General features: G+C 46.7%; 1 protein-coding gene across 1 annotated transcript; it reads left to right on the top strand.

The window, feature by feature from the left end:
- Positions 1–2,164: 2,164 nt before the first annotated feature.
- Ube2g2 (ubiquitin conjugating enzyme E2 G2) lies at positions 2,165–24,152 on the top strand. Its single transcript, XM_059282139.1, has 6 exons — positions 2,165–2,386; positions 8,566–8,601; positions 8,692–8,737; positions 18,124–18,242; positions 20,324–20,464; positions 23,871–24,152. Exons 3-6 carry the CDS (start codon positions 8,697–8,699, stop codon positions 23,981–23,983), a joined length of 414 nt encoding a protein of 137 aa, XP_059138122.1. The 5' UTR covers positions 2,165–2,386; positions 8,566–8,601; positions 8,692–8,696; the 3' UTR covers positions 23,984–24,152.
- The last annotated feature ends 47 nt before the right edge of the window (positions 24,153–24,199 follow it).

Genomic DNA, 24,199 nt, shown 5'->3' with positions numbered 1-24,199 from the left:
CAAAAAAGCCTCAACCATTATTTCAACCATATTGTCAATTAGTTTGCAGTTAAGATCGTGGATCATCTAAGTTTGGGAGAGGGAAAGAATTTGCTTACAAGAGTGGACCCTAAAACAGGAAGATTGGAGAGAGGGTCAGGGGGTTCACAGGGGAGACAACTCCACCTGCAGTGGCTGCTTGGGAGAGGAAAAAGTGTGGGGAGCTAAGGTGGCCTCGGGCTGACGGCCAGTCTGGGTGGGACCAGTGTTACGGCCATATGGAACTGAGTTGTGCCAGCGACTTGAATGGACTTGGGTTGCAGCCCTGAAAACACCCCAGCTGTCCTGGCTGGGCCCAGACCCACTGACACATGGAAACCATGAGGTCATCAATGGATATTGTTTAAGACTGGGGCAACAGTGACAGGAAATGCATCCATCAGTACCAAGCATGAGAAGTGAGGATCCTCCCACCCCCATGTCTGTGTAATTTTATAAAGTCCCACTGAGTGTGTCCCTTCTTTTATGGCTTAGCGTGTGGTTCGTCCTCGTGTTTAAGACCGTGACCTCCAGTGTTAGGGAGGCTCCGGAACGGCTATGGGAGGACCAGTGTAGTCAGAGTTGGGCAGGTGTTCCAACGTACTTGATTGTACTGTGGATTGAGAGGTGATATGGCTCTGGGTGTAGTTTATTGTTTAAATTTTATTACTTTATGTGCTGGAGTGTTTTGATTGCATGCATGTAAGTGTACCACATGCTTGCCCTGTGCCAGTGGCTGTCAGAAGAGGACATTAGATCCCCTGGGACTGGAGTAACAGCTGCTTGTGAGCCTTGGTGTGGGTGCTGAACTAGAACCTGGGTCTTCTGTAAGAGCAACAAGCACTGGGCTGGAGAGATGGCTCAGAGGTTAAGAGCACTGGCTGCTCTTCCAGAGGTCCTGAGTTCGATTCCCAGCACCCACATGGTGGCTCACAAGCATCTGTAATGAGATCTGGCTCCCTCTTCTGTATACATAATAAGTAAATAAATCTTAAAAAAAAAAAGAGCGACAAATGCTCTTAATCTCCGAGTCATCTCTCTACCCCCCGTTTTTTAGGCTCCCTAATTTTGTATTATTTAAATTTGTAACTATAATTTAAATTTAAATTTATAGAAGTTGAATAACGGATACAAAATGATTTGCCTGTGCTCACTACCAAAAAGAGCCAAGCAAAGAGCTTAGACTGCCCTCTGGCTCGCCCTCGCCCTGGTACAAGTGCACTCAGCTGTGCATGCTGAGGATATTGAACGTCCTGCTTTGTCACGCTCCACCCTCTTCCCTTGAGACCGGGTCTGTCCCTGAACCTGGAGCTCATCAATTCAGCTAGAACGGCTGGCCAGTTAGCCCCAGAAATCCTCCTGTTCCCACCCTTGCCTCCAGATCTGGGGTTACAGGCACACACAGTAAATAAAGCCTACCTCTTTTTCATATGGGTGCTGGGACTCAAACTTGGTTCCTCTGCAGGAGCACTGTGTGCTCTTGTGTTATGTATTCCCAATGCTTTTCTTCTATGACAGACGCAGGGAGCAGTGGCCCAGGGCTGCTGTAACAGTGTCCACCTGGATGGCTTACCATAACAGAAACCATTAGAATTAAACATCCATATGCGGGCTGGGCTGTGATCCTTGGCAGGGTAGGCTCTGGGGGAAGATCTTTTCTGCCTCTCAGCTTCTGTAGTGCTGGCTTCCTTGGGTTCCTGAGTATGTTAGTATAATTCCTTTTCTCCTGTACCTTCCTGTGGCCATCTTATCCTGGGTGTGTGGGTATTCAGATCTCCCACTTGACAAGTTAGCAGTCATTGGTTTAGGACCCAGTCTAGTTAGTATGCTCTCTATTTAACTTTGGTATATCTGCTGAGACCCCATTTCTAGACAATGTCACTGTTCCCACTTCTGGGTAGAGTTGAGATTGTTTTAAAATTGCAGTTATTTTTATGGATTTATGTGTGTGGGCAAGTGGGTACCTGTGCATGTGCAGAAGTTAGGACAACTGGCCGGAGTCGGTTCTCCCCTCCTACTGTGTGGCTCCTGGGAAGCTTGAGCTCGGGTTGTCATACTTGGCAGCAAGTGTGTCTACCCATGAGTCATCCCTGGGCTCGACTGTGAGGCAGTACATCACAGTAGGAGCATGAAGTAGAGCAAAGCTGTTTACCTAGAGGCCAGAACACAAAGAAGCGAAGCCGAAAGCCTGGGTCCCTATACTCCCCTTAAGGATCTGCTCTCAGAGACTAGGCTTCCACTCCTCTTTGTTTCCTGGCCATGCCTGGTGCTCCTTGCTATGATGTACTACTGCCTTTTCACAAGCGGGCACTCAGACAGCAACACCAGAATTCCCAAGACTGTGAGCTAAAACTTTCCTCTTTGTAAGGTGGTTGTCTCAGGCGTTTTGTTACAGTAATGGCCAGCTGAGTAACATGGTGTCCATGATACCGTGCTTGCAAAAGAGCATGAACAGTGACTTAGATTCTTCACGCGTCTTCCCAGCACCACCTGAATTCCCATTCTTTTCCTTGTCTTCCTGCTTGTCACTCTATCTCTAGACATGGATGGTTTTCTTTGTCTGTCTGAACTTAATAGAAATTATACAGTCACTCTATCTCTAGACATGGATGGTTTTCTTTGTCTGTGAACTTAATAGAAATTATACAGTGTCTGTTTTTGTTTGTTTGCTTTTGCTTTGGAACTTCTTGCCCAGCATTGTGTCTCAGTTTCCTTTCTCTTGGAGCTTGTGGCTGCAGTTCACTCTCCTTGCTGAGTGGATTTCTTTTTGTGACACTGAAGTTAATTTGCATGTGATTTTGTAGGTACTGCAGCCGTGAGAGGCAGTTTTGAGAATCTCTTGGTGCCCGTGTGTGGGTTTGCAGTTGGAGGATAATTCAGACTCGTGGAGCATTTGAATGACCAGCCAGTTTTTCTGGCTGTGCTAACCTGTTTCCCTGTGGCCTTTCCAGTGTGTGTCCTGGTCCGTCACAGCAGAGAGTCCTGCTGAGTAGGCTTTTCACTTAGACTTTACCTTTTGGGTCTTCGTCTGGTCTGGTAGGTGTTACATGGTACCCGGGGGCTTTAATTGGTATATCAATGTTTATGAGAGAGGTGGCAGCATTCATTCATGTACACAAGCCCTCTCTGCCTCTTTTGGTGAAATGTCTGTCTCTGGCAGACTTTACACAGGGCTGTCTTTTTCTGGCTTGCTCCTGTATGTTCGTGTGTGGCACATCTAAGCTGTGAATGATAGCATCCTCAGAATGCCCTGCGCTGGATCCAGTCTGTCCCTCCCAGACAGCACTGGTCTTCTTTCATTCACTGTAGTGTTGGTGCTTTTCTGCACTCAGCACACTTGCGTGGAGGTTTACCCGTGCTGCTGGGCTTGGTACAGTGTCCCCTTACCCTTACAGTAGCAAGTGATGAAGTGGGGCAGGTGCCTAGTAAAAGTCCTGGCAGGGCTTGCCAGGGTGGAGTGAGATTGCACTGGAGTTCTCTGAATAGCCATTTAAAATGTGTAGGACTCGAGCCGGGCGGTGGTGGCGCACGCCTTTAATCCCAGCACTCGGGAGGCAGAGCCAGGCGGATCTTTGTGAGTTCAAGACCAGCCTGGACTACCAAGTGAGTCCCAGGAAAGGCGCAAAGCTACACAGAGAAACCCTGTCTCGAAAAAAACCAAAAAAAAAATGTAGGACTCGTTTATTTCTGGGAATTTCCACTGATATTTTGATATTTTCAGACACCACTGTTGCCCTGAATATCCACTGATAAGGGAGCAGTGATTGTTTCTTTTCTTTTTTTAATGGTTTGATTTTTATTCTATGTGTGTAGTCTTTTGCCTGTATGTATGTCTGTGTACCAGGTGCATGCCTGGTGTCTGCAGAAACCAGAAGAGGGAGTTGGAGCTCCTGGAACTGGAGTTACAGACAGTTGTGAGTTGCCATGTGAGTGTTGGGAACTGAACCTGGGTCTTCTGGAAGAGCAGCCAGTGCTCTTAACTGCTGAGTCATTTCCTAGCCCGATGCTGTTCCTTTTTAATGTAGAGTGGTAATCCATTGCATGGCCCACTGTTTAAACATTTGCTTCCTGATAATCATTGGGATGTGCCCAGCTTTGGGCTGTGAGGAGACCGGCTGTGAACATTGTGTGCTTGTCTTCATTCCTCTTGCATAAACGCCTGTTTACTTTCAGAAAGCACTGCCCAGTGGTCTGACGTCACCGTCTGCTCTCACTAGCACAGAGGCTCCACAGCTCTGCTGACTTTGTAGCTGTTCCTCCTTCCTGTTCTGCTGTGTTCGTGTCTCCGGTGGCTTAACATGAAATTCTCCTGTAACTGACAGTGTTGAGTCACTGCAAGCTTACTGACCTGTCTTTGTTGATGAAATGTATAGAGTGCTTATTTCTAAACTGTGTTGTTTCCTTAGGATGTACATTTCTTTAACATTGCCTTTTATTGGATATTTGCCTTGCAAATATTTTCCCTTCTTGGCTTGACTCCATGTGTCATCTCCCAGTCCAGTGGTTCCTTTAATTGAAAACTTTTTAGGTTTATTTTATGTTTATTTACATGTAAATCTCAGTGTGTATGTGCACGTGTGTGCAGACCCCATGGAGGCCAGAAGAGGGCGTGGGATCCCCTTGGAGCTGGGATGTTGCTGGGCACTGCTTTAGTCTTCTGAAAGGGCAGCAAACGCTCTGAAGTGCATAGCTGTTTCTCCAGATCCTAATCCTGCCTTTTAAACTGCAGATTAAAAAAAAAAAAAAAAAAAAAAAAAAAAAAAAAAAAAAAAGACTTTGAAAACATTCTTGCTTTTGTGTCTGTTTGAGAAACTGTTGAGGATTGATTTCTCTTAGGATTTCTTCTAGGTGTTCCACAGTTAATATCTGTAATCCATTTCAAAGTTTTGTGGGAGAAGCCAGGGTTCCTTTGCACATTATCTGGGAGTGTTCCAGCTCTGTTAGTTGCCGGAGTGACTGTGCCTTAGACTAGGTAGGCAAGAGAAACTGATTTTCTTGCAATCCTGAAGGCAAGCTCCCCAGAGTTAGGGTGTGGACAGGCCTGTTTACCTGAGGCCTCAGCGAGGACACAGGCAGGTTGGATTAGGACCTGGTCTAACTATAGTGACCTCACTTGAACTGTAGTTACACTCCACCTGATTGTCTCTGTTCAGCATGTTCTGTGTAGTGTGTAGCACCTGCCGATGTGATCCCTGGATTTCCCTGGATTTCCGTTGTCCACTTTGGGGCTTTTGTATCAACAAGAAACATTGTTTCTTGAAGGAGTAGCCTCTGCAGCCATCTTCCTTGTTTTTACCAGTCTATCAGTGTGATTGGCTTCTAGAAATGGAATCATTGAATTCGAGAACAGATTTGTATTTCATTGGTGCAGTGGCTATTTCTTAAGCTACTTTTAAGAAAAGTAGTTTTTAACAAATTATCATTTTCAGGGAATAGTCTTTGAAAATTTCTGATATGATTAGTAGTTGTTTCTCTTCTGGGATTTCTGTATCAGTAAACATGGAACTGTGTGGTTTTGTGTGTGTTACTTTCCGCCGTTGACTGCAGTTCATCACTGACCAGCAGGTGGCAGTGCTGGATAGCGAAGTGGGTGGGGTGATGCTGGCTGCACAGAGCCTGGGTCTGGGCATAGCTGCTCTCCAGCCCAGGCTTGACCTCCCCTTCTCTCTCCCAGGGAAAGGTCCACAGGGGACTCCTATACAGAATACAGCTCTGCTGCATTTTGTACCCTTTGTCTCACAGCATTCCTTAGCCCCAGATTTTAGCAGCTCAAAATCATCTGCCTGCTTGGTTAAGTGTTTTCTTATAATCAGGGGTGGCTGGACTAGATTTCCGATGACTTAGCGTGTAAAGGCTTGGCAGGCTGGTTCTGTTACGGATCCCACTTCGTTCCTGTGAAGAGATAGAGACTGTAGAGGTGTGTCGCCCTGGTGTGCTCCTGCCTTCCTGGTACTTGACCTCTTCATGTCTGCCTCCTTCCTTCCTTGTGTGCACACATCTGACTGCACAGCCTCCTGTTCCTTCTTCTTGCTTGGCCTCTTCTTATTATCTCCCTGTCTCTCTCATTCACTGTAAAAAAAAAAAAAAAAAACAAACAAACCCTTATTGTTACCCTATGCTCATGAGTGTTTGCCTGTATGTATTAAAGTGTACCACATATATACAGTACTGCAGATGCTAGAAAGAGGGTGTTGAATCCCCTGAAACTGGAGTTACAGTTCTGGTGGGTCCTGGGAACCATTCCTGTGTCCCTGTAAGAGTAGTGAATTCTCTTAACCACTGAGCCATCTCTCCAGCCCCCATCCGCTCCCCCCCACCAGTATTTTAAATTACATTTACTTGTGTGTGTTGGGGGTGGGTATGCACATACTCTGACATGTGGATGTCAGAGGACAACTCGTGGGAATCAGTTCTCTCTTTCTATCATGTGGGTCCTGGCCTTCAAACTCAGGTCCTCAGACTTGGCAGTCAGAGCCGTCACCGGCTGAACCTCTCCTTAATAATGTCCTCTGTTGTGTGTCTTTCAACTTAGCTCCCTTTCCTTTTCTGGGGTGATAGCCAGAGGTCCTCAAGAAGGTCTAGTGTTGAGTTTGACCCTTGCAGGTTTTCCTACAGTACAGCCTGTAGGAAACGAGGCCATCCCAGCCGGGATTGCTTACCACTGCATGAACACAGTCTGCATGGTGTGCAGTCCTGGGTGGACTGGAGAGGTCTGTGCTGTGGGGCCTCAGGTCCCTTTGGAGATGGCATACGGCCCTGACCGAAGGAAGCTTCGGCAGGGTCTGCTGTGGTGTCCATGTGGGGAGTGTGTCCATGACAGGCTGTGCTTGTGATGCTGGGCATTCCTCCCTCCCCATCCCCGTCCTTTTCTCTTTCCTCTTTCTCTTCCTTCCTCTCCAGGGAGCAGGGCAAGCAGTAAGCAGTGTTCCTGGCCCTGAAGCTTTTCAAAGTGAAAGTGAGGTTTATTCTCTGAAAACAAAGACCCCTCACTGTCTAGCTGTGATCCTGTGAGTTTCCGGGTCTCTGTCCATGGGTTCTCTCTCACGAGACTCACTTTCTAACTGCATGTGTGCTGAAGGAAGGAAGCCCGTTCACCTGTAGATGTTGACCTCAGAGCAACTTGGAGCAGCTCACCCTTTCTTACTGGCTTTCGATTTCTTTGGATGATCGGTTTCCATTCTTTGTGTCTGGCCCTTTTGCCTTATTTGTTTGGCAGAGATTTATTAACTTCTGTGTTTTCCAGAGTCCACCATTTGGCCCTGTAAGTCTTGGGTGTACTTGCTGTCGGTCATCTTGACCTCCCTGGCCCTCAGAGAGCACCCTGTCCTGACTTCCTTGCTGGGTTTGCCTTGTCCTCCTGCGGCTGCTGCCTTCTCTTCCAGTCACCATTTTTCCAAGTGTGTCCACAGATGTGCGGTGTTTGTTCACACAGGTTATAGTCATCTGTTGGCCGTCACCACAACAATACCTAATATGAGTAGCTTTATTGAGCAAAAGTGTTCATTTGGGCCCAGTGGGGCACGTATAAATCTCTCACTTGTGAGGCAGAGGCCAGAAGGTGGCTGCAGCTTTGAGGCCAGCCTTGGACACAGTGAGTTCCAAGCCAGTCCAGGTTTTACACAGTGACACTCTGTCTTAAATTTCTTTTTTTAGCTCACGTTTTTTGGAGTTCAGAGTAGAAGATGAGGGTCTGTGGGATGACGTTGGGTGGCCAACATTGTGGTGACCGTAGTGACTTGAGTGCAGGATTGTGCGTGAGATGGTGCTCACAGCTGGCTGCTTCTGTAACCACTCTGGTGTCATATCCCCAGTGTCACATACACTACCTCGTGCCCCCACCTCCTAAAGGTCATGTTCTTCTCCACCCCAGTCCTCCTACCCTGCTTCCAACCCTTGACTCTTAGGGACACACCCCAGACAGGAACATGACCTAGATAAAAATCATGATGCAAGAACTGACCCATCACCTGGGGGCAGAGCTGGACACCTGGTCTTCAGCAGCTACCGGCCTTAAGTAGCTGAGACTCTGCAGTAGGCTTACCCGCCGCTGTTTGTCGTCAGGGTGGCCATCTGGGCTTCTGCAGGGTGGTGGCCGAGATTGCTGACCCAGAGAGTGGTTGATCTGATTAGGTCACTCCCTGCAACCTCAGCCTGGCCTCATCTTTCTGTCACATTCAGAAAGGTTTGTGCTAGCTCTTAAATTGATAGGAAATGGCATTTAATTAGAAAATAGCCCATTTTAGATGGTGAGCGTTTGTCAGAGGAGCTGGCGGGAGCATGGACAGGGCACATGGGGGTTAGGGGAACATGGGGGGGCGTGGCAGGCGTAGTCTGTCCCCCTTTGTTTTCACTTCTTACTGATGTAAAGGGCTGCTCAGAGCCAGTGTTGGTTTCGGGGCTGGGCATTCCTTTGGACACAGAGAGCTGCCCTCTCGGGAGAAATGTACACTGTAATCTAGTTCATATGACTCGTGAAAGTGCTTTGCTAAGTGATGACAGTGTAACACACCTTCTGTCTGGTAATGGCTCTGTTCTTTACCTTTACAGAATTAACTCTGAATCCTCCAGAAGGAATTGTGGCAGGTAAGGGGCTTGAGTGACTTCATTATAATTTTCTTCCAATTGCCAAAGTTGCCTTCTAAATAAGATGTGGATTCTTTTCTTTCCCTGCAGGTCCCATGAATGAAGAGAATTTTTTTGAATGGGAGGCATTGATCATGTAAGTTAATTGTGTGAGTTACTATTTTTTTTTTTTTTCATGCTTTACTGGAAACTAGATCTAAGAATCTCTACTCTGAAATATTGACTGGGCCCAAGTGGGCTTGTAGCTTTCAGCTGTTCCCTGGGCAGAATCCAGGTGAACATGGATCCAAAGGAGATGACAGAGGTTCCTTGGACCCAATCAAGATGTAGTTGTGAATATTAGCTCTGGGTAGTTTCAAGATGGCTTTTTTTTTTTTTTTTTGGTTTTTCGAGACAGGGTTTCTCTGTGTAGCTTTGCGCCTTTCCTGGAACTCACTTGGTAGCCCAGGCTGGCCTCGAACTCACAGAGATCCACCTGGCTCTGCCTCCCGAGTGCTGGGATTAAAGGTGTGCGCCACCACCGCCCGGCAAGATGGCGGTTTTTAATGTGTGGTTATGTTAGGAAGAAACAATACCTTACTTAGCCCTTTGCTTTACACCATGGACAACCCAGAAAGCTTCTGTGTTCCCTGAGCTGTGGGGTTTCCCCACCAGAGCCCCATCCAGCTCTTGAGTATCCAGTGGGCTTTGATCCTGTGCAGTCACGACACTGTCTGTCTGGAGAGCGGCAGGTCCCACAGGCTGAGGTTTCTGTCTCCAGGACAGCCTTTCTGCAGGCCTAGTCTTAAGTCTGAGTCTCTGGAACTTGTGACTAGCTAGAAGTTGGGGTTCATATGACTCCATGGTTGTGGCCGCTCCCTGAAAGGGAGACACTTGACTCACATTTACAGTTTCTTGTAGGGTGCTTTTGAAGTATGAGTGTTTTGCCTACGTGTGTGCCTGGTGTCTCAGATTCCCTGGAACTAGAGTTGTAGACAGTCGTGAGCACAGGTACTTTGCAGCACGTGGTGAGTTCTTGTTCCTCCTGTGAGCTGCCACACGTGGGCTGGCAAGAGGCTCCAAACCCATCCTGTAATGCCCCTGTCTCCTTTCTTTGGTGCTGGCTCACGGCACATGTGACCCTGATACCCGGCATGGAAGCCCAGCTGGGCCTGTCTAGTCAGTTTCTTGACGTCTCTGTGTGCATTACTTCCTCAAGGTCGTGAGCCCAGACCCTTCTGGAAGGAGGAAGGTCTTGGCACTTGTCATGGGGAAAGTTAAGTCAGAGAATTTCCTTATGGCTTGGGCAGTTTGTGTAAATGCTGAAGGCTTGACCCGGAGGAATGACTTAGAAACCAGGAACCATGGTCAGAAGCTAAAGAAAAGAACATATGTGTATATTTATCAATATGTATCTGAAAGGAAAGTATTGGCTTAGGACCCCCAAGACCCAGTTCTCAGCACAAAGGAGATTTATTTTCCCAGAGGGACAGAGGGCAGGGATAAGGGACAAAGACAGGAGATGGAGGACGAGGGAGAAGGGGAGGGAGGGAGGAAAGGGGGCGGGGTATTTGTCCTGGAGGGACAGAGGACAGCCTCTGGATAGAGAGGAGACGGACGTGGCACAGAGGAAAATGGCGGTTTATGAAGGTACAAGGGGAGACCCCGTGTTAGGGTGAGAGCTTCATTTTAACTGGGCATGTTAGTTAGGGGAGCCAAATTAAGTTAGCAGCTTTTGATGCTGGACTTCAATACTTTGATGGCTGGACCTTGGTAGTCGGCCTCAGGAGGAGGAAGTGGCCAAAAAAGGGAATAGACCTTGGTGGCTAGCTTTAGGAGTGTAACCTAACGGTTTTCACCAAGGCAGAGGGAATGGGGGAGAAGGGGGAGGCCTGCCAGAGCCACATGCTCAGTGGGCTAGTGTCCCTTTAATATTTATATCCCATAATATGCAGTGGTTGTGGTGGATTTGCCTCAAATAGTGTGGGTGGCTTTTCTAGTAGGAATAAAGTAGTAGGTGACCAAACAGACCCCCTGGAGCAACATTAGACCTGAAAAGCCAGGGCCTCTGCTTCTTCCCCTTTCCTCTTCCCCACCCCACTTCTGGTTCCTATTTCTCTGCCTTCTCTGGCATGCACGCCTTCACAGTTGGTGGCTCTGAATATGATGCGGCTTATTCCAAAGTAAGCTGTGGCTCCTATCCCCAGTCTGGATTTTGTGATATTTAGCTTACAGTCATGTTGCTTAGAAGAGAAACAGGGGACCCTGAGTCTAGAGTGTCCTCTTCTCTAGTCCATACTCAGCCTGTTTAGCATTCTTCTTTCTACCTTCGATGTCCAAGAAAATGAGGTTATGTTGAACTGAGGAAGCTGCACTCTGTGATCAGTTTCTCAGTCAATAAAAATTTCCAATTAACTCCAGTGTTTCAGGCTGGTTGAGAAGTACTCTGGGGGGCAAGGTGGGGAAAGAGGTTTGGCTACTCATCCAGGTGTGAGCTCTGAGCAAGGCAGGATTTGTTTATGTCTGTGCTTACAGCACATTGGTGCTGTGTCCCACCCGTGTGTCCATCCTCACCTGTGTGTCCATCCCCACCCGTGTGTCCACCCCCACCCGTGTGTCCACCCCCACCCTCAGTACCCAGAGCCTTGTACATGCTGTCAGAACACTGCATCACCTGTGCCCAAGCCCTTTTTATTTTTAACTTTGAGACAAGGTTTTGCTAAATTCACCAGGTTGGTCTTGAACTCACTCTTGTGGCTCAGAAAAGGCCTTGAGCTTTTGAACCCTTTTCCTCAGCCTGCTGAGTTGCTGGTATTATAGGCCTGGCACATTAGTGCCTAAAGAGCTACAAGTTGGCCTGGGAAAATTACTGGTAAGTTTTGCCTGTGAAGGTTAGGCCATGCAAGAAAGCTGAGTAAAAGTGAGGGGTTTTGATTTTATTTTATTTTGGTTTTTTGAGACAGGGTTTCCTCTGTGTAGCTTTGTGCCTTTCCTGGATCTCACTCTGTAGACCAGGCTGGCCTCGAACTCACAAAGATCTGCCTGCCTCTGCCTCCTGAGTGCTGGGATTAAAGGCGTGCGCCACCACTGCCCGGCCCTTGATTTTATAAGTCACCCATAACACTATCTAGAGAAAGTGCCCTAGACCTGATCTTTGTCAGACCTGCATTGCTTGAGCTGCATCACATTTTTTCCTAAGTTTTCTGGAGTCTGTGTGTACCGTGGTACACTTGAGTCTTACGTACTTGAGGGATCTGTTCTGAGTTTCTGGTGGATGCTGGAAACTTTGTGCTGTAACAATAATAACAAGAGCTAGTAAAAGAAATTGGCCGGCATGGTGGTGGCCCACGCCTTTAATCCCAGCACTAGCAGATCTTTGGGTTCAAAGCAAGCCTGTTCTACTGTTGTGGAATATTAGATTAAGATGTGTTACATTCATTTATGCTGGGTAATATTTGTTTAATGATGCAAAGATGTGTTGCATTCTTGTATGTTGCATTTATTTAACTCTGTAAAGCTGTGTTACTTTGTGTGCCTAAAACACCTGATTGGTCAATAAAGAGCTGAATGGCCAATAGCTAGGCAGGAGAGAGAAAGAGGTGGAAAGACAAATAGGAGAAATCTAGAAGAGGAGAGAAGAGGGAGGAACGAGAAAAGGAGAAGAGGAGGATGCCAGGGGCCAGTCACACAGTCAACTATGGAATAAGAAGGAAAGAAAGAGATATAGAATAAAGAAAGGTAAAACCTCAGAGGCAAGAGGTAGTTAAAGAGAAACAGGATATCTAAGTTAGAAAAGTTGGCTAGAAATAAGCCAAGCTAATGCCGGACATTCATAAGTAAGAATAAGTCTCTGTATATTTATTTGGGAGCTGGGTGGGCCCCTGAAGAGTAAAACAAACAAACAAACAAACAAACAAACAAAAAAACCCAAATACAATCTACAGAATGAGTTCCAGGACAGCCAGGGCTGTTATACAGAGAAACCTCATCTTGAAATACCAACCAAGCCGGGCGGTGGTGGCGCACGCCTTTAATCCCAGCACTCGGGAGGCAGAGGCAGGCGGATCTCTGTGAGTTTGAGGCCAGCCTGGGCTACCAAGTGAGTTCCAGGAAAGGCGTAAAGCTACACAGAGAAACCCTGTCTCAAAAACCAAAAAAAAAAAAAAAAAAAAGAAAAAAGAAATACCAACCAAACAATAACCAAAATCAAACAAACAAAACAGAAAAATTGACAGTATTCTATAATGCAAGTTATTTAAAACTTAGGAATCATTTCTGGAACTTGCTGATTGTTAGCATCAGACATTGGTGAAGCCAGATAAGAGGGAGGGTTCTTTTGCTTTTCGGTGAGATAGTACAGGCCTGTGGCCATTGCTGCCCCTAGCCAGGTCATTGCTGGGGGCCGTCTCAGGTGGAGCTCTGTTTACTTTTCTTTCACTCACTTTACAGAGCTGGGGATCAAACTCCTGGCCTGCAGCCATTTCCCCAGGCATTGTTTGCTTTTAAAGAAGCAGGTGATCATGTGTGTGAACTGATGTGTGACCTGTTTGTTTCATCTGCCATGTCCTGTGTCAACACAGACACACCTGCACTCGTTCACATGCCATCACAGCAGCTCACCAGCTGTAGGAGCAGGGTTGTTAGGAAGCCTGCAGAGGTCAGGGCACCTGATGAGCCTGTCATATTTGGAAGATGTTGGCTCATATGTGTCCACAGATGGGTTTAGAAGCTCATTAAAGAACAGTTGAGCTCTCTAGTGTGGATTTTAAAAAGTGCATTGTTAAAAGTCTGTTGAATTAACTATTACTAATTTTAGATAAACAGTATAAAGTTAAACAAATATTTTGAAAACCTGTCTTAAAAAGTAATTACAACTGATTTTCAGGAGAGCACGTTTGTGTTTGAATAAGGCTTTTGCGTTAGTGTGGAATTCCCCTGCTCCAAGATCTAGTGACTTTGTGGGTTTTGGTCTTGTTCCAGACCCTTCACAAACAAGAGGCCGTTTACAAATGTTCTTAAAACATCTATCAAGGAATTAACTGTCCTCCTGTGGCTTTGTCTCACCCTGCTGTTTTGGCAGAGAGCGGGCTGGACTTTTTTTCCTTGGTGACTGGGGGCCTCTCCTCCCTCAGATTGCTGGTTTCTAGGGCCTCTTCTGTCCCTGGTACTTTTGGCCACTGCTTGTCTCCTGGCAGCCTGATACTGCTGCCTTTGCCGTCACCCTGCCTGGTGGTTGACAAGCAGTGGTGATATCCCAGTAGCTTGTAGCTCTCTACACTTCCACCCTTAGTTCTTTTCCATTAGTTTTGTGTAAGGAATGAAGTGTAGGAGTCGGCCTTCGCTCTGCCTGTGGCCGCCCACTTGCCCATTGAGTATGCTCAGCATCTGTCAAAATAACACGAACCATCATTCAGGGGCTTCGTCCTTCTGCCGCACACCACACTGTCTGGCTGGTGGAGCTTTAGTTTTACAGTGCTCCGGTCTGGAAGTGTGGGGTGTTCCTTTATTCAGGGTTTTCAAACTCTTGACCTTGAGAACGTCATTCCCATCGCTCATTACCATGATACAATTTTCACTCTAAAGTAATCCGCTCTCGTTGCTAGGGTGTGTGTCCCTGCACACACAGGACAGCCTGCAGACCCTCGCTGCTCAGTCTTCTCAGGGAAGGACACAGGCAGGGTGAAGGAGGAGTGTTAGCTTTTTTGCTTACACATTTCTGTATTTGGATATTTTCCAACATGAGTAAGGTTAGCATTTATGTTAGACAAGGGATCCTCTGTGTTAGAATTCACTCTGCAGTTCTCAGAACACTCCGTGCCCTTGAAAATGAGGGAGGGTGTATTTAAGTTTTCTGGCAGTGTCTCTAATGCAAACACATTAGGATGTGGCTGTGACTCCTTTGGACAGAGTTGACCTGAAATTACAATGTGGAACAAACCCTGTTTATTACTACCCTGGTTCTGGCAGTGGAAGGATCTTTTGAATACCACAGAAGAATCAGGGGATCCCTCTCTATTCAAGTTGCTGGGACAGCAAAGGTGCATGTGGACCCTTTTCCAAGGTACAGCTTCCTACCATGGTGTCCTGTTGCCAACAAGGTGTTATATCCTGGGAGTAGACAAGTCTCTGGTGATCTCTGCTGCCTAGCCAGCAACTCCCATCGGCCCAGAGTGTGGCCAGATCTGGGCCCTGGTGAGGTAGGAGCCGCTGGAGAAGATTTCATTGAAGTCCAGAGTGGAACACTCCTGATGGGTGTTGCTGAGGGACCTGCAGGCTGTAGGGAGGGTGTTTGTGGGTTTGCCCACTTTGTATGCTGTGTATTCTAGCTAGCCTTACTGCGGAGATTAGCAGTCTCTAGTAATTCATCTCTGGTTCTGAGTTCCAAAGAGAGGGACAGTCTGTTATTTTCACACCTCATCAATTACAGTGGTGTAAAACAGTCTTTCGTCTGTTGAGACACTTCCTAAAGAGAGCAGCAAAGCGGCTTCTCGAACATTCGAGGCGGGGCCAAACAACTGTGGCTTTGGGAGGCTGCTCTGACCCTCTGCCTTCCAGGCACAGGCTTCTCCACCTTGCAACATCCAAAAATGAAAGGCAAGCTTCTGCTGGAGTTCCGTGGTTACAGGTGTGTTGCTGATGTGGTCTGAGGCAGCTCTGGGGGACAGGCTGAGTTAGGCGGTCAGCCGGGGCAGGAATGACAGTCATTGGTCATTCTTCCACATCTGTCTCTTGTAGACAAGAAGCCAGTGAGGCCTGTAAGGAGGCATTCCCCAAGGACAGCAGTTATAACACAATACTCTAATGGTGCGCTGGGGAATAGGAAGTTAGGCAGTGTTTGCAATCAGTAGATGGAAAGTTGTTTGTAGGCACAAGAGATTATGTGTGCGTTGGCTGTTCTATTTCCTTTCCTGTTCTGTGAGGTGAGGGTCTTCACTTCCAGAAGTGGGGAGTGAAACTTGTCTAAAGCTACTGGTTGTTTCCCCGTCCCGGGCAGGAAGCTTCTCTATGGCGTTTCCCACCTTGGCAGGCATGTCCCTGCACAGATTGCCACCTGCATACCTGCTCAAGGGGCAGGCATGCTGGAAAAGAGAAGGAAACCCCAGTTTAAACCGGCAGTGAGCCTGAGTATGCACAAACAGCTTTGCTATTTAAGATGTGGGCGCACTTGAGGAAGTGTTGGGTCATGCTTCTGATGCTGTGAACAACTCAGTAGACTTTTTTTTTTTTTTTTTTAAAGAAAGCTCCATTATGAGAAACAAAGACCTGTTATCAAAGCATTGAGCAAATGCCATGTAGCTCATTCCAAGGACACTACCCATTTTTTTCTCACTCTAGACTCATTGGTGCCAGCCGTAGTGAGGCCCTACAATGTATGTTTGTCTCAATCTTTTCTGTCTGTGTCTGTCTGTCTGTCTCTGTCCTTTTGAGACAGGATTCATCTCTGTTATGTAACCTTGACAGGCCTGGAACTCTCCATATAGATCAGGCTGGGCTCGAGCTCACAGAGATCCGCCTGCCTCTGCCTCCCAAGTGCTGGGACTAGCTTGCACCACCAGGCCTGGCCAGCAGGATTACTTCTGAGACAGTGTCTTTGTCCAACCTTCTGATTGCAGTTTTAAAGACTACATTGTGCATCTCCCAGCTTTGGTCAATAGTAAAATAGCAGCAGTCCCCTTGACTTCTTTAGTTCAGGAGGATGGGAAGTGCTGATAGGTGAGTTCCCTCCACAGTGCTAGACAGATTGACTTAGGAGAGAGCGGAGGGCTCAGGGCTCCATCCAGGCCGCGGCGGCGGGAGAGAGGAAAACTCAGCTGGACCACACCTGTGAAGGTGACTGTGCTGCTGCTTCTCAGGGCATCCTCTGCCTTGGCCTGGTGCCAGGACCCCAGGGGCCTGTCAGGCAGCATGTCATCCCTCCAAGCAGAAAAGCTATTCATCTTGTTTTTGAAGTAGCACAGGATCGCTTTCCAGAGTCAAGGCTTGTCACTGAGAAAAAAAACTTGGCTTAACAAGACACTGCATTGTTCTTTCGAAGCCCTGGGTGTGACTGCGAACGAAATTAAATTTTTTTCCTTGCTCTCTTAATTGTGGAGATAAATAGTGCAGCAAATATTTTACAGATCTACGTATCACTGATCTAAAATAACTTTATCAAAACTTTAAACATATTTGTGTTGGTTTTTTGTGGTGTTTTATCTGGGAACAATATGTATGTGTGATGTATACATATGTGCATGCAGATGGTTATCTGTGCCACATGTGTGTGGAGACGAGATCAACCTCAGATGTTCATCAGGACCACTTGCTTTTTGAGACAGGGTCTCTCATTGGCCTGGGATTTGCTGATTTGGTGAGGCTAACTGACCAGTGAGCCTAGGGGGTTCCCCTAGCTCCACCTCCCCAGTGCTTGGGTCAAAAGCATGTACCTTTCACCTGCCTGTTTACATGAGCTCTGGAGCTTGAACCCTGGCTCTCAGGCTTGCATGAGACTTTACAGAATGAGCTTTTTACCCTGACCTTTGTTGGCTCCCCCCCCCGCCCCCCAATTGATTTGTGTTATTTTAAGTGTATGTGGGGGGTGTGCTTGAGTCATAAGTACAAGTGCCCACAGAAGTCAGAGGAGTTGGATCCCCCTGTTGCTGGAGTTACAGGTGATTGCAAGCTGCCCCTTGTAGTGCTGAGAATCAAACCCGGGTCCTTTGGAAGAGCAGTATGTGTTCTTAACTGCTGACCCACCCCTCCCCACCCACCCCTTGTTGTTGTTTTGAGACAAGAGCTTGTGTAGACCAGTTGCCCTAGACGTCAGGCACCGCTACACCCAGCTAAGTTTGGATTTTAAGAAATTCTTTTCTAGTAAGTAAAGATGGCTTTTACATCTCCTAATTTTCCCTGTCTGTGGAAGTCCAGGTCCTTATCCCTGTGTTAAGAGGGTTCTTTCTGTGTTAGACCTGCTGTCACAGGGAGGCAGAGCTGTTTATTTTTTATTTATTGATTTTTGGTCTTTTGAGACAGGGTTTCTCTGTGTCTCCCTGCCTGTCCTGGAACTTACTCTGTAGACTAGGCTGGTCTTGAACTCAGAGATCCGCCTGCCTCTGCCTCCCAAGTGCTGGGGTTAAAGGAGTGTGCCACCACTGCCCAGTGGCCTAGGCTTCTTTCACACTGAGCATGAGTTGAGGATCACACGTGTACCCTTTCTGTTTGATGGGTATGAAATCACATCTTAGGCACACTGGAAAGATCCAAATATCCTTTGAAATACATTCCTTAGCTCCTCACCTGACTGTACAGAGGCTCTTGATTATTCTCTGCTACAGTCCACACCTCGATCCTCACGGGATCTGGACCTCAGCGACAGCCACCTCCCGAGGGCCGCAGTATGCTGGGGTTTCTCTCTGGTGCAGTTGCTGTGCAAAGCTCTGCCACCTGTGCTTCGGCTTGTGTTTGTACCTCGGGTCTGAAAGAGCTGAAACAGAGCTCCTGGTTCCTTCTCCCATGTCTGAGTTGGGGCAGGCACTGTGATTACATATATTTCCTAATTTGCAGGGGCCCTGAAGACACTTGCTTTGAGTTTGGTGTTTTTCCTGCCATCCTGAGTTTCCCACTTGACTACCCCTTGAGTCCTCCAAAGATGAGATTCACCTGCGAGATGTTCCATCCCAACAGTAAGTGAGTCCGAATGTGGTTGACAAGGCACCAGAATGCTGCATTGTTAATAAGAGGCAAGGGGTCCTGCAGGTACATGGGATGCAGCACACCAGTACTGTATGCACATGTCTCCAATGGCTGCCAGCTTTTAAACTGGGGCAAATCAGTTATGGTGTGAGCACCAGGATTTCTATTTTGAAGATCAGCTTAATGTAGAGGAGAAAAAAAAAAATGTATGAACTTAACACTAGCTTTTTGGCCCAGCCATCCCACGTTAATGGGCTTCCTAGAACTTTCAGGCCTTGAGTGCTTTGTGGCCTACACTGGCCTTTGTCACAGTATATTTTTAATGGTGGAAAATTGGAATTGGGCTAGAGAGATGTCTTAGTGGTTCAAAGCACTTGCTGCTCTTGCAGAGGACTCAGATTTGGCTCCCAGTACACACATGGTTGCTCACAACCAAGGCTCCAGGGAATCTGATATCCTCTGCTGGCCTCTCTGGAACCAGACTCTCTTGTGTTTGTACAGACATACATAAAGCAAAGCACTCATGCCCAGTAAAAAACTGGAGCCAGCCCAGTCTTCCTACAGCAGAGTTAAGGAATGCTGTAGTTGGACTGGATGGTAAGAATCCATAGAGGTGGCGTGGTGATGCACTCAAGTTTAGTGTTGACTGGGAAGTAAGCCAGTACTCAATAGAGCTCTGAGTTTTATCTTCAGAAAACAGTTTGTGCAACTGTCTGGAAGGGGGTACAATAATACTGCCAGTGACTCTTCTCTGATTGGGATTATTTATTTATTTATTTATTTATTTTCTTCTTTTTACAAGTAGGTATTATATATAAGAGAAATTTGAGGGGTGAAGTGCTTGATATAGGGTTCATATTGCCCAGGATGGTCTTGAACTCCTGATTTTCCTGACTACATCTCCCAAGTGCTAGATTCCACATATGTCAATATGCCCAGTATACATAAGAGAAATGGGGCAACGTGTTGTATTTTGAATAATGGTATTTAGAGTAATGCTTCTGTTTGTAAATGATTTTTATTGCCACTAATAATCCTGATCTTAAAAATCTGATCCTGGAACAGAAATTCAAGTAGGATATTCTATTTTGTAAAAATAAGACATTTACTTATTTGTCACTAGTTTTTTTTTTTAATTTATTTCAATTTTATTTTATGTGTACGGGTATTTTAGCTGCATGTATATCTGTTTTACATGTTCATGGTACCCACAGAAGCCAGAAGACTTGAGTCAGATCCCCTGGAATTAGAGTTAAGGATGGTTCTGAGCCATTATGTGGGTGCTGGTCAAACCCTGGTCCTCTGGAAAAACAGTCAACCCTCTTAACCACTGAACTGCTTCTCCAACCCAAGTTGATGTCTTTTTATTTTGTAAAAATAATTTTGAACTGGGTGTGTTGTTAAATGCCCACCCCCTTCTCTGCACTTAAGTAATTCAGTGCCTTGCCTGTACTCTGGCCACATGGACATCGATTTGGGGGTGGTGGTCCTGCCAGCTGAGTTAGGGATGTCTAAAACCTGTGCTGCAGAGCCCTGTGAAGAATCTTGATTTCTGGGTACTTGAATTGTGGAATATTTGTCCACTCGCTTTTCACTTACTCCTTTTGGTGATAATGCTCAGAGAAATCTATAACAAGGTGGAATCCAGTTGTGACTAGTTAGTGCTAGGTAGACCTGGTCCCAAGTGCCCTTGTCATCCAGTGATCACAGGACTTGATCAATCCCCAAAAGGTCTGGCCTGCTGCTGGTAGGCCTCTCTGGGATTTGTGCCAACAGGAAGTGGTTTTTTTTTTTTTTTTTTTTTTTTTTTTTTTGGTTTTTCGAGACAGGGTTTCTCTGTGTAGCTTTGCGCCTTTCCTGGATCTTGCTCTGTAGCCCAGGCTGGCCTCGAACTCACAGAGATCCGCCTGCCTCTGCCTCCCGAGTGCTGGGATTAAAGGCGTGCGCCACCACTGCCCGGCCAGGAAGTGTTTTGTTACTGCTGTGCAAACAGCTGGACCTCTGTCTGTAGAGCTTCCCCAGCACAGTGGCATCGTATCTGGGCTCACATGGCTGCCTCTGAATTTTGCAGTCTATCCTGACGGGAGAGTCTGCATCTCCATCTTGCATGCCCCAGGCGACGATCCCATGGGCTATGAGAGCAGTGCTGAGCGGTGGAGCCCTGTGCAGAGTGTAGAGAAGATCCTGCTTTCCGTGGTGAGCATGCTGGCAGGTGAGCTTGTGCATTCCATTTTCTGTTACTTTATCAGGTCTGTACTTTCCCGAGTGTGAGCATACTTTCAGGCAGATTTTATTAGAGTATATAATATATTACCACATTCCCCCTTTTTTGTCTAAAATAATAAAAGAAGGTTATTACTAATATAATAAAAACTGTATACAATAAGTAAAATAACTATATACAATATATACAGTCAAGAATTACATTAACAATGTCTAGTCCATTAACATTTGACAGATTCAGAGAAAATAGTCCATTATTTATCCTATTTTGGTGAGTCCAAAATGATGTACCTAATTCACATTCTATTCTAACTTGTATTACCAACCCAAAACTATTTTTTGATGTTTTTGGAACTTATACATTTTATACCTCTTCAGTTAGTTTCTTTTCTGAATTTATTAACAAGAAAAACTGTAACTATCTAGTCTTCAACTCCCCCAGAGACCCAAGAAGGAAATAAAATTACCTAAGTAAACAGGAAATGCAAACAAGCGACTTCCAAAATATGTGAGAAATGATAGAAACAGCTGACTGCCTGGGCAGTCACCCAAGGTTCTTCTGCAACATTGGGGCATCCATCTTTGGCCTACAGGTCTAGCATATCTGACAGACTTATCTGTGAAGAAGAATTTTCTGTAGGGCTGTCTTACTTTGTCTTGGCAAAATTCAGCAGTTCTTTCTTTTGTGTCCTGCTTGTCCATTTGGACAGCATATCAGCAGTCGAGGCAATGACACTTTCTTGCCCAGTGGCTAACTTGCCACAAAGAAAGTAAACTCCATAAAGAGTTTCTTCAACATCCATCATCTTCTCTGAAGTAGATTGGTACTGTCAGGAGCAGACATGTCTCATTGTCATTTAAAAAAAAAAAAAAAAAAACAGCCGGGCGGTGGTGGCGCAAGCCTTTAATCCCAGCACTCGGGAGGCAGAGGCAGACGGATCTCTGTGAGTTCGAGGCCAGCCTGGTCTCCAAAGCGAGTTCCAGGAAAGGCGCAAAGCTACACAGAGAAACCCTGTCTCAAAAAAACAAAAAACAAAAAACAAAAAACAAAAAAAACAAAAAACAAAAAAAACCCCCAAAAAACTGTGTTATTAAAACATCTTAAATGCCATATTCTATAGATCTCTGAAGTGTTTGAAGATGATCTGTTTATCTAAAATATATCTGTTTGACCTTGAAAACATACCTAACCTGACAAGTTCCATTGTAATACGTGAGTAACAACTAACCTGCATTTCTTTATTATCCTAAATAGTTGGTAATAATAATTTTCAAGGACTAGCAATTTACATTACATTGTTAAATTACTGTGTAGGTACAATACCTTGAACAAGAGTAGAAATATATGTACAGTATATTCTAACAAAATTAACCTCAAATTTGTATCAGTATACATAATTTGTATATAATATACAAAAATCCAATCCAATGTAAAATATTTAAAACAAATAGTTGCTTTTTAAAAGTAGATTCAATAATTACCTTTTTATCTTACCATATTCATAGTCTCCCTTTTTTCTTTTCAGAGTAGATTCAATAATCTACCCTTTTATCCTGTCATTTCTAAATCTCTCTCTCTCTTTTAAGAGTAGATTCAATAATCTACCTTTTTATCCTGTCATTTCTATATAATACATTTCTATATCATATCCCTCTTTCTTCTTTTAGAAAGAGATTGACTATGACCAATAACAATTTTTGACCAACCCCTAAACAAAAACAAACATCCATAATCCATTTTTTGGGAATGTGGGCCTGAGCTGGTGGCTGCCAGACCACAGGCAAGCAGCCTTTTCCTGAATCCGTGCTCCAAAAGGTGGGTGCCAGGTGTTGCTCAATTTTAATATATAACCAGAACCAGATATCGGGTTAAATGCTGAAGGATCAGAGAGACAAAGGAACAAGTCACTGCCATGTCTCACCTCGCCAGCTCCATGAATCCTGTGACTGAATGTCTCTTCAGTCCACAGCTGAAAGCTCTCCAGCTGAAAAACCTCTGTGCCACCACTGCCGGGCTCTGTGACTGAATCAATCTCATGTAGTCCAGGGTGGCTTTGAACTCACAGAGATCCAGACTGATCTCTGCCTCCTGAGTGCTAGAATTAAAGGTGTGTGCCACCACTGCCTGACCTCTATGTTTATTCTAGTAGCTTGTTCTGTTCTCTGATCTTCAGGCAAATTTTATTAGGGTACACAATATATCACCACACATACTTCCATGATTACAGATTATATAGGACATGCCAGATTGTTGACCACAGTTTGCTATTCTCTGACCTTGGACATTTACATTTATTGGGGCCCTACTGTGTGTCATAGTACAGGGGTTTAATGCTTAGTACAACAGACACCCCAGTGTGAGGTCCCTATATTTTCAAGGAACTTGCAATCCTACCAGCAGTTGCTGGCCAGTGTGGTAAACCCGACTGCAGAAACACTTCTCTGGCCTCTTTGGAGTGAGTTGGGACACCAGGAGTTGACAAGGGAGGTGGGAAGGAAAGACATTTGGGGCTGAGGGTCAGCTGGACAGGGGCAGGAGCCCTGACACTGAGCTTGCTGGGGAGCCCTGAGAGTTGCATTGGTTGCCACATCCTGCAGTTTTACCTTAGAAGGACTGTCTGTGTGGAGCTGGCGGGTGAGGGATTGGGATAGGAGCAGAGCATTTGACTTCTCAGTCTGGTATTCAGACACGTGGACACTCATGGCCAAGAGAATGGGTGGATTTGGAGGGGCTGGAGGAGGCAGGCCCTCAGACTCCCTCAGTTGGTGTGTGAGGACTTCTATTGCCACCTGAGCACCAGGGTGCAGTGGCCAGGGAGGTACAAAGGGAGCAGGATTCAGTCAAGGGGAGTTTGGGGTGTGTGGGGGGAGGGGGTTCCTGTCCCCTAAAGGAGCTGCTGCAGGCTGCTGGAAGTGAGGGCGCTGCTGCAGGCTGCTGGAAGTGAGGGGGCTGCTGCAGGCTGCTGGAAGTGAGGGGGCTGCTGCAGGCTGCTGGAAGTGAGGGGGCTGCTGCAGGCTGCTGGAAGTGAGGGGGCTGCTGCAGGCTGCTGGAAGTGAGGGGGCTGCTGCAGGCTGCTGGAAGTGAGGGGGCTGCTGCAGGCTGCTGGAAGTGAGGGGGCTGCTGCAGGCTGCTGGAAGTGAGGGGGCTGCTGCAGGCTGCTGGAAGTGAGGGGGCTGCTGCAGGCTGCTGGAAGTGAGGGGGCTGCTGACTTGAGGGTCAGGGCCCTGCTTGTGCCCAGCCTCCAGCCTCCCTTCCTCAGGCAGAAGGCCCTGGTTTGTGTTGGAAGTCCCCTTGCTACCCAGAATGACCCGCGAGAGCTCTGTGGCGCTCTAGAGATGAAAAGGAGGCTGTGGCCAGGTGCTCACCCTTTCCTCACAGCTCCCTTTCTCTGCAGAGCCCAACGACGAGAGTGGAGCGAATGTAGACGCTTCCAAGATGTGGCGGGATGACCGGGAGCAGTTCTACAAGATCGCCAAGCAGATCGTCCAGAAGTCTCTGGGGCTCTGAGGCCACACCGCGTGCACACTGAGCAGTCCAGCGCTGTCCTCCAGAACACTTGGCAACAGAGCTGCCGTGCCGACACCAACACAGGCCTCTGCAGAGCCGCAGCACCTATGGTTCCTTCCTTTCCACCCCAGCCAGGCAGCTCCCTGAAATCATGACTGGAGTAATGACAGCTGCTGTGCTCCAGAGGACTCCTCCTGCTGCGCCTCGGGGAGGGTC

The sequence above is a fragment of the Peromyscus eremicus genome, chromosome 16_21, assembly GCF_949786415.1.
Source record: "Peromyscus eremicus chromosome 16_21, PerEre_H2_v1, whole genome shotgun sequence".
In the NCBI taxonomy this organism is placed as follows: Eukaryota; Metazoa; Chordata; class Mammalia; order Rodentia; family Cricetidae; genus Peromyscus; species Peromyscus eremicus.
This window is presented reverse-complemented; position numbering and strand designations above follow the sequence as displayed.

What these genes read in the sequence shown, in the direction of transcription:
- Ube2g2 (XM_059282139.1), top strand. Translation starts at nt 8,697, where the DNA reads ATGAATGAAGAGAATTTTTTTGAATGGGAGGCATTGATCAT. An exon ending in GAATGGGAGGCATTGATCAT is followed by an intron (nt 8,738 to 18,123) that starts GTAAGTTAATTG and finishes CCTAATTTGCAG; the next exon opens with GGGCCCTGAAGACACTTGCT. An exon ending in CGAGATGTTCCATCCCAACA is followed by an intron (nt 18,243 to 20,323) that starts GTAAGTGAGTCC and finishes TGAATTTTGCAG; the next exon opens with TCTATCCTGACGGGAGAGTC.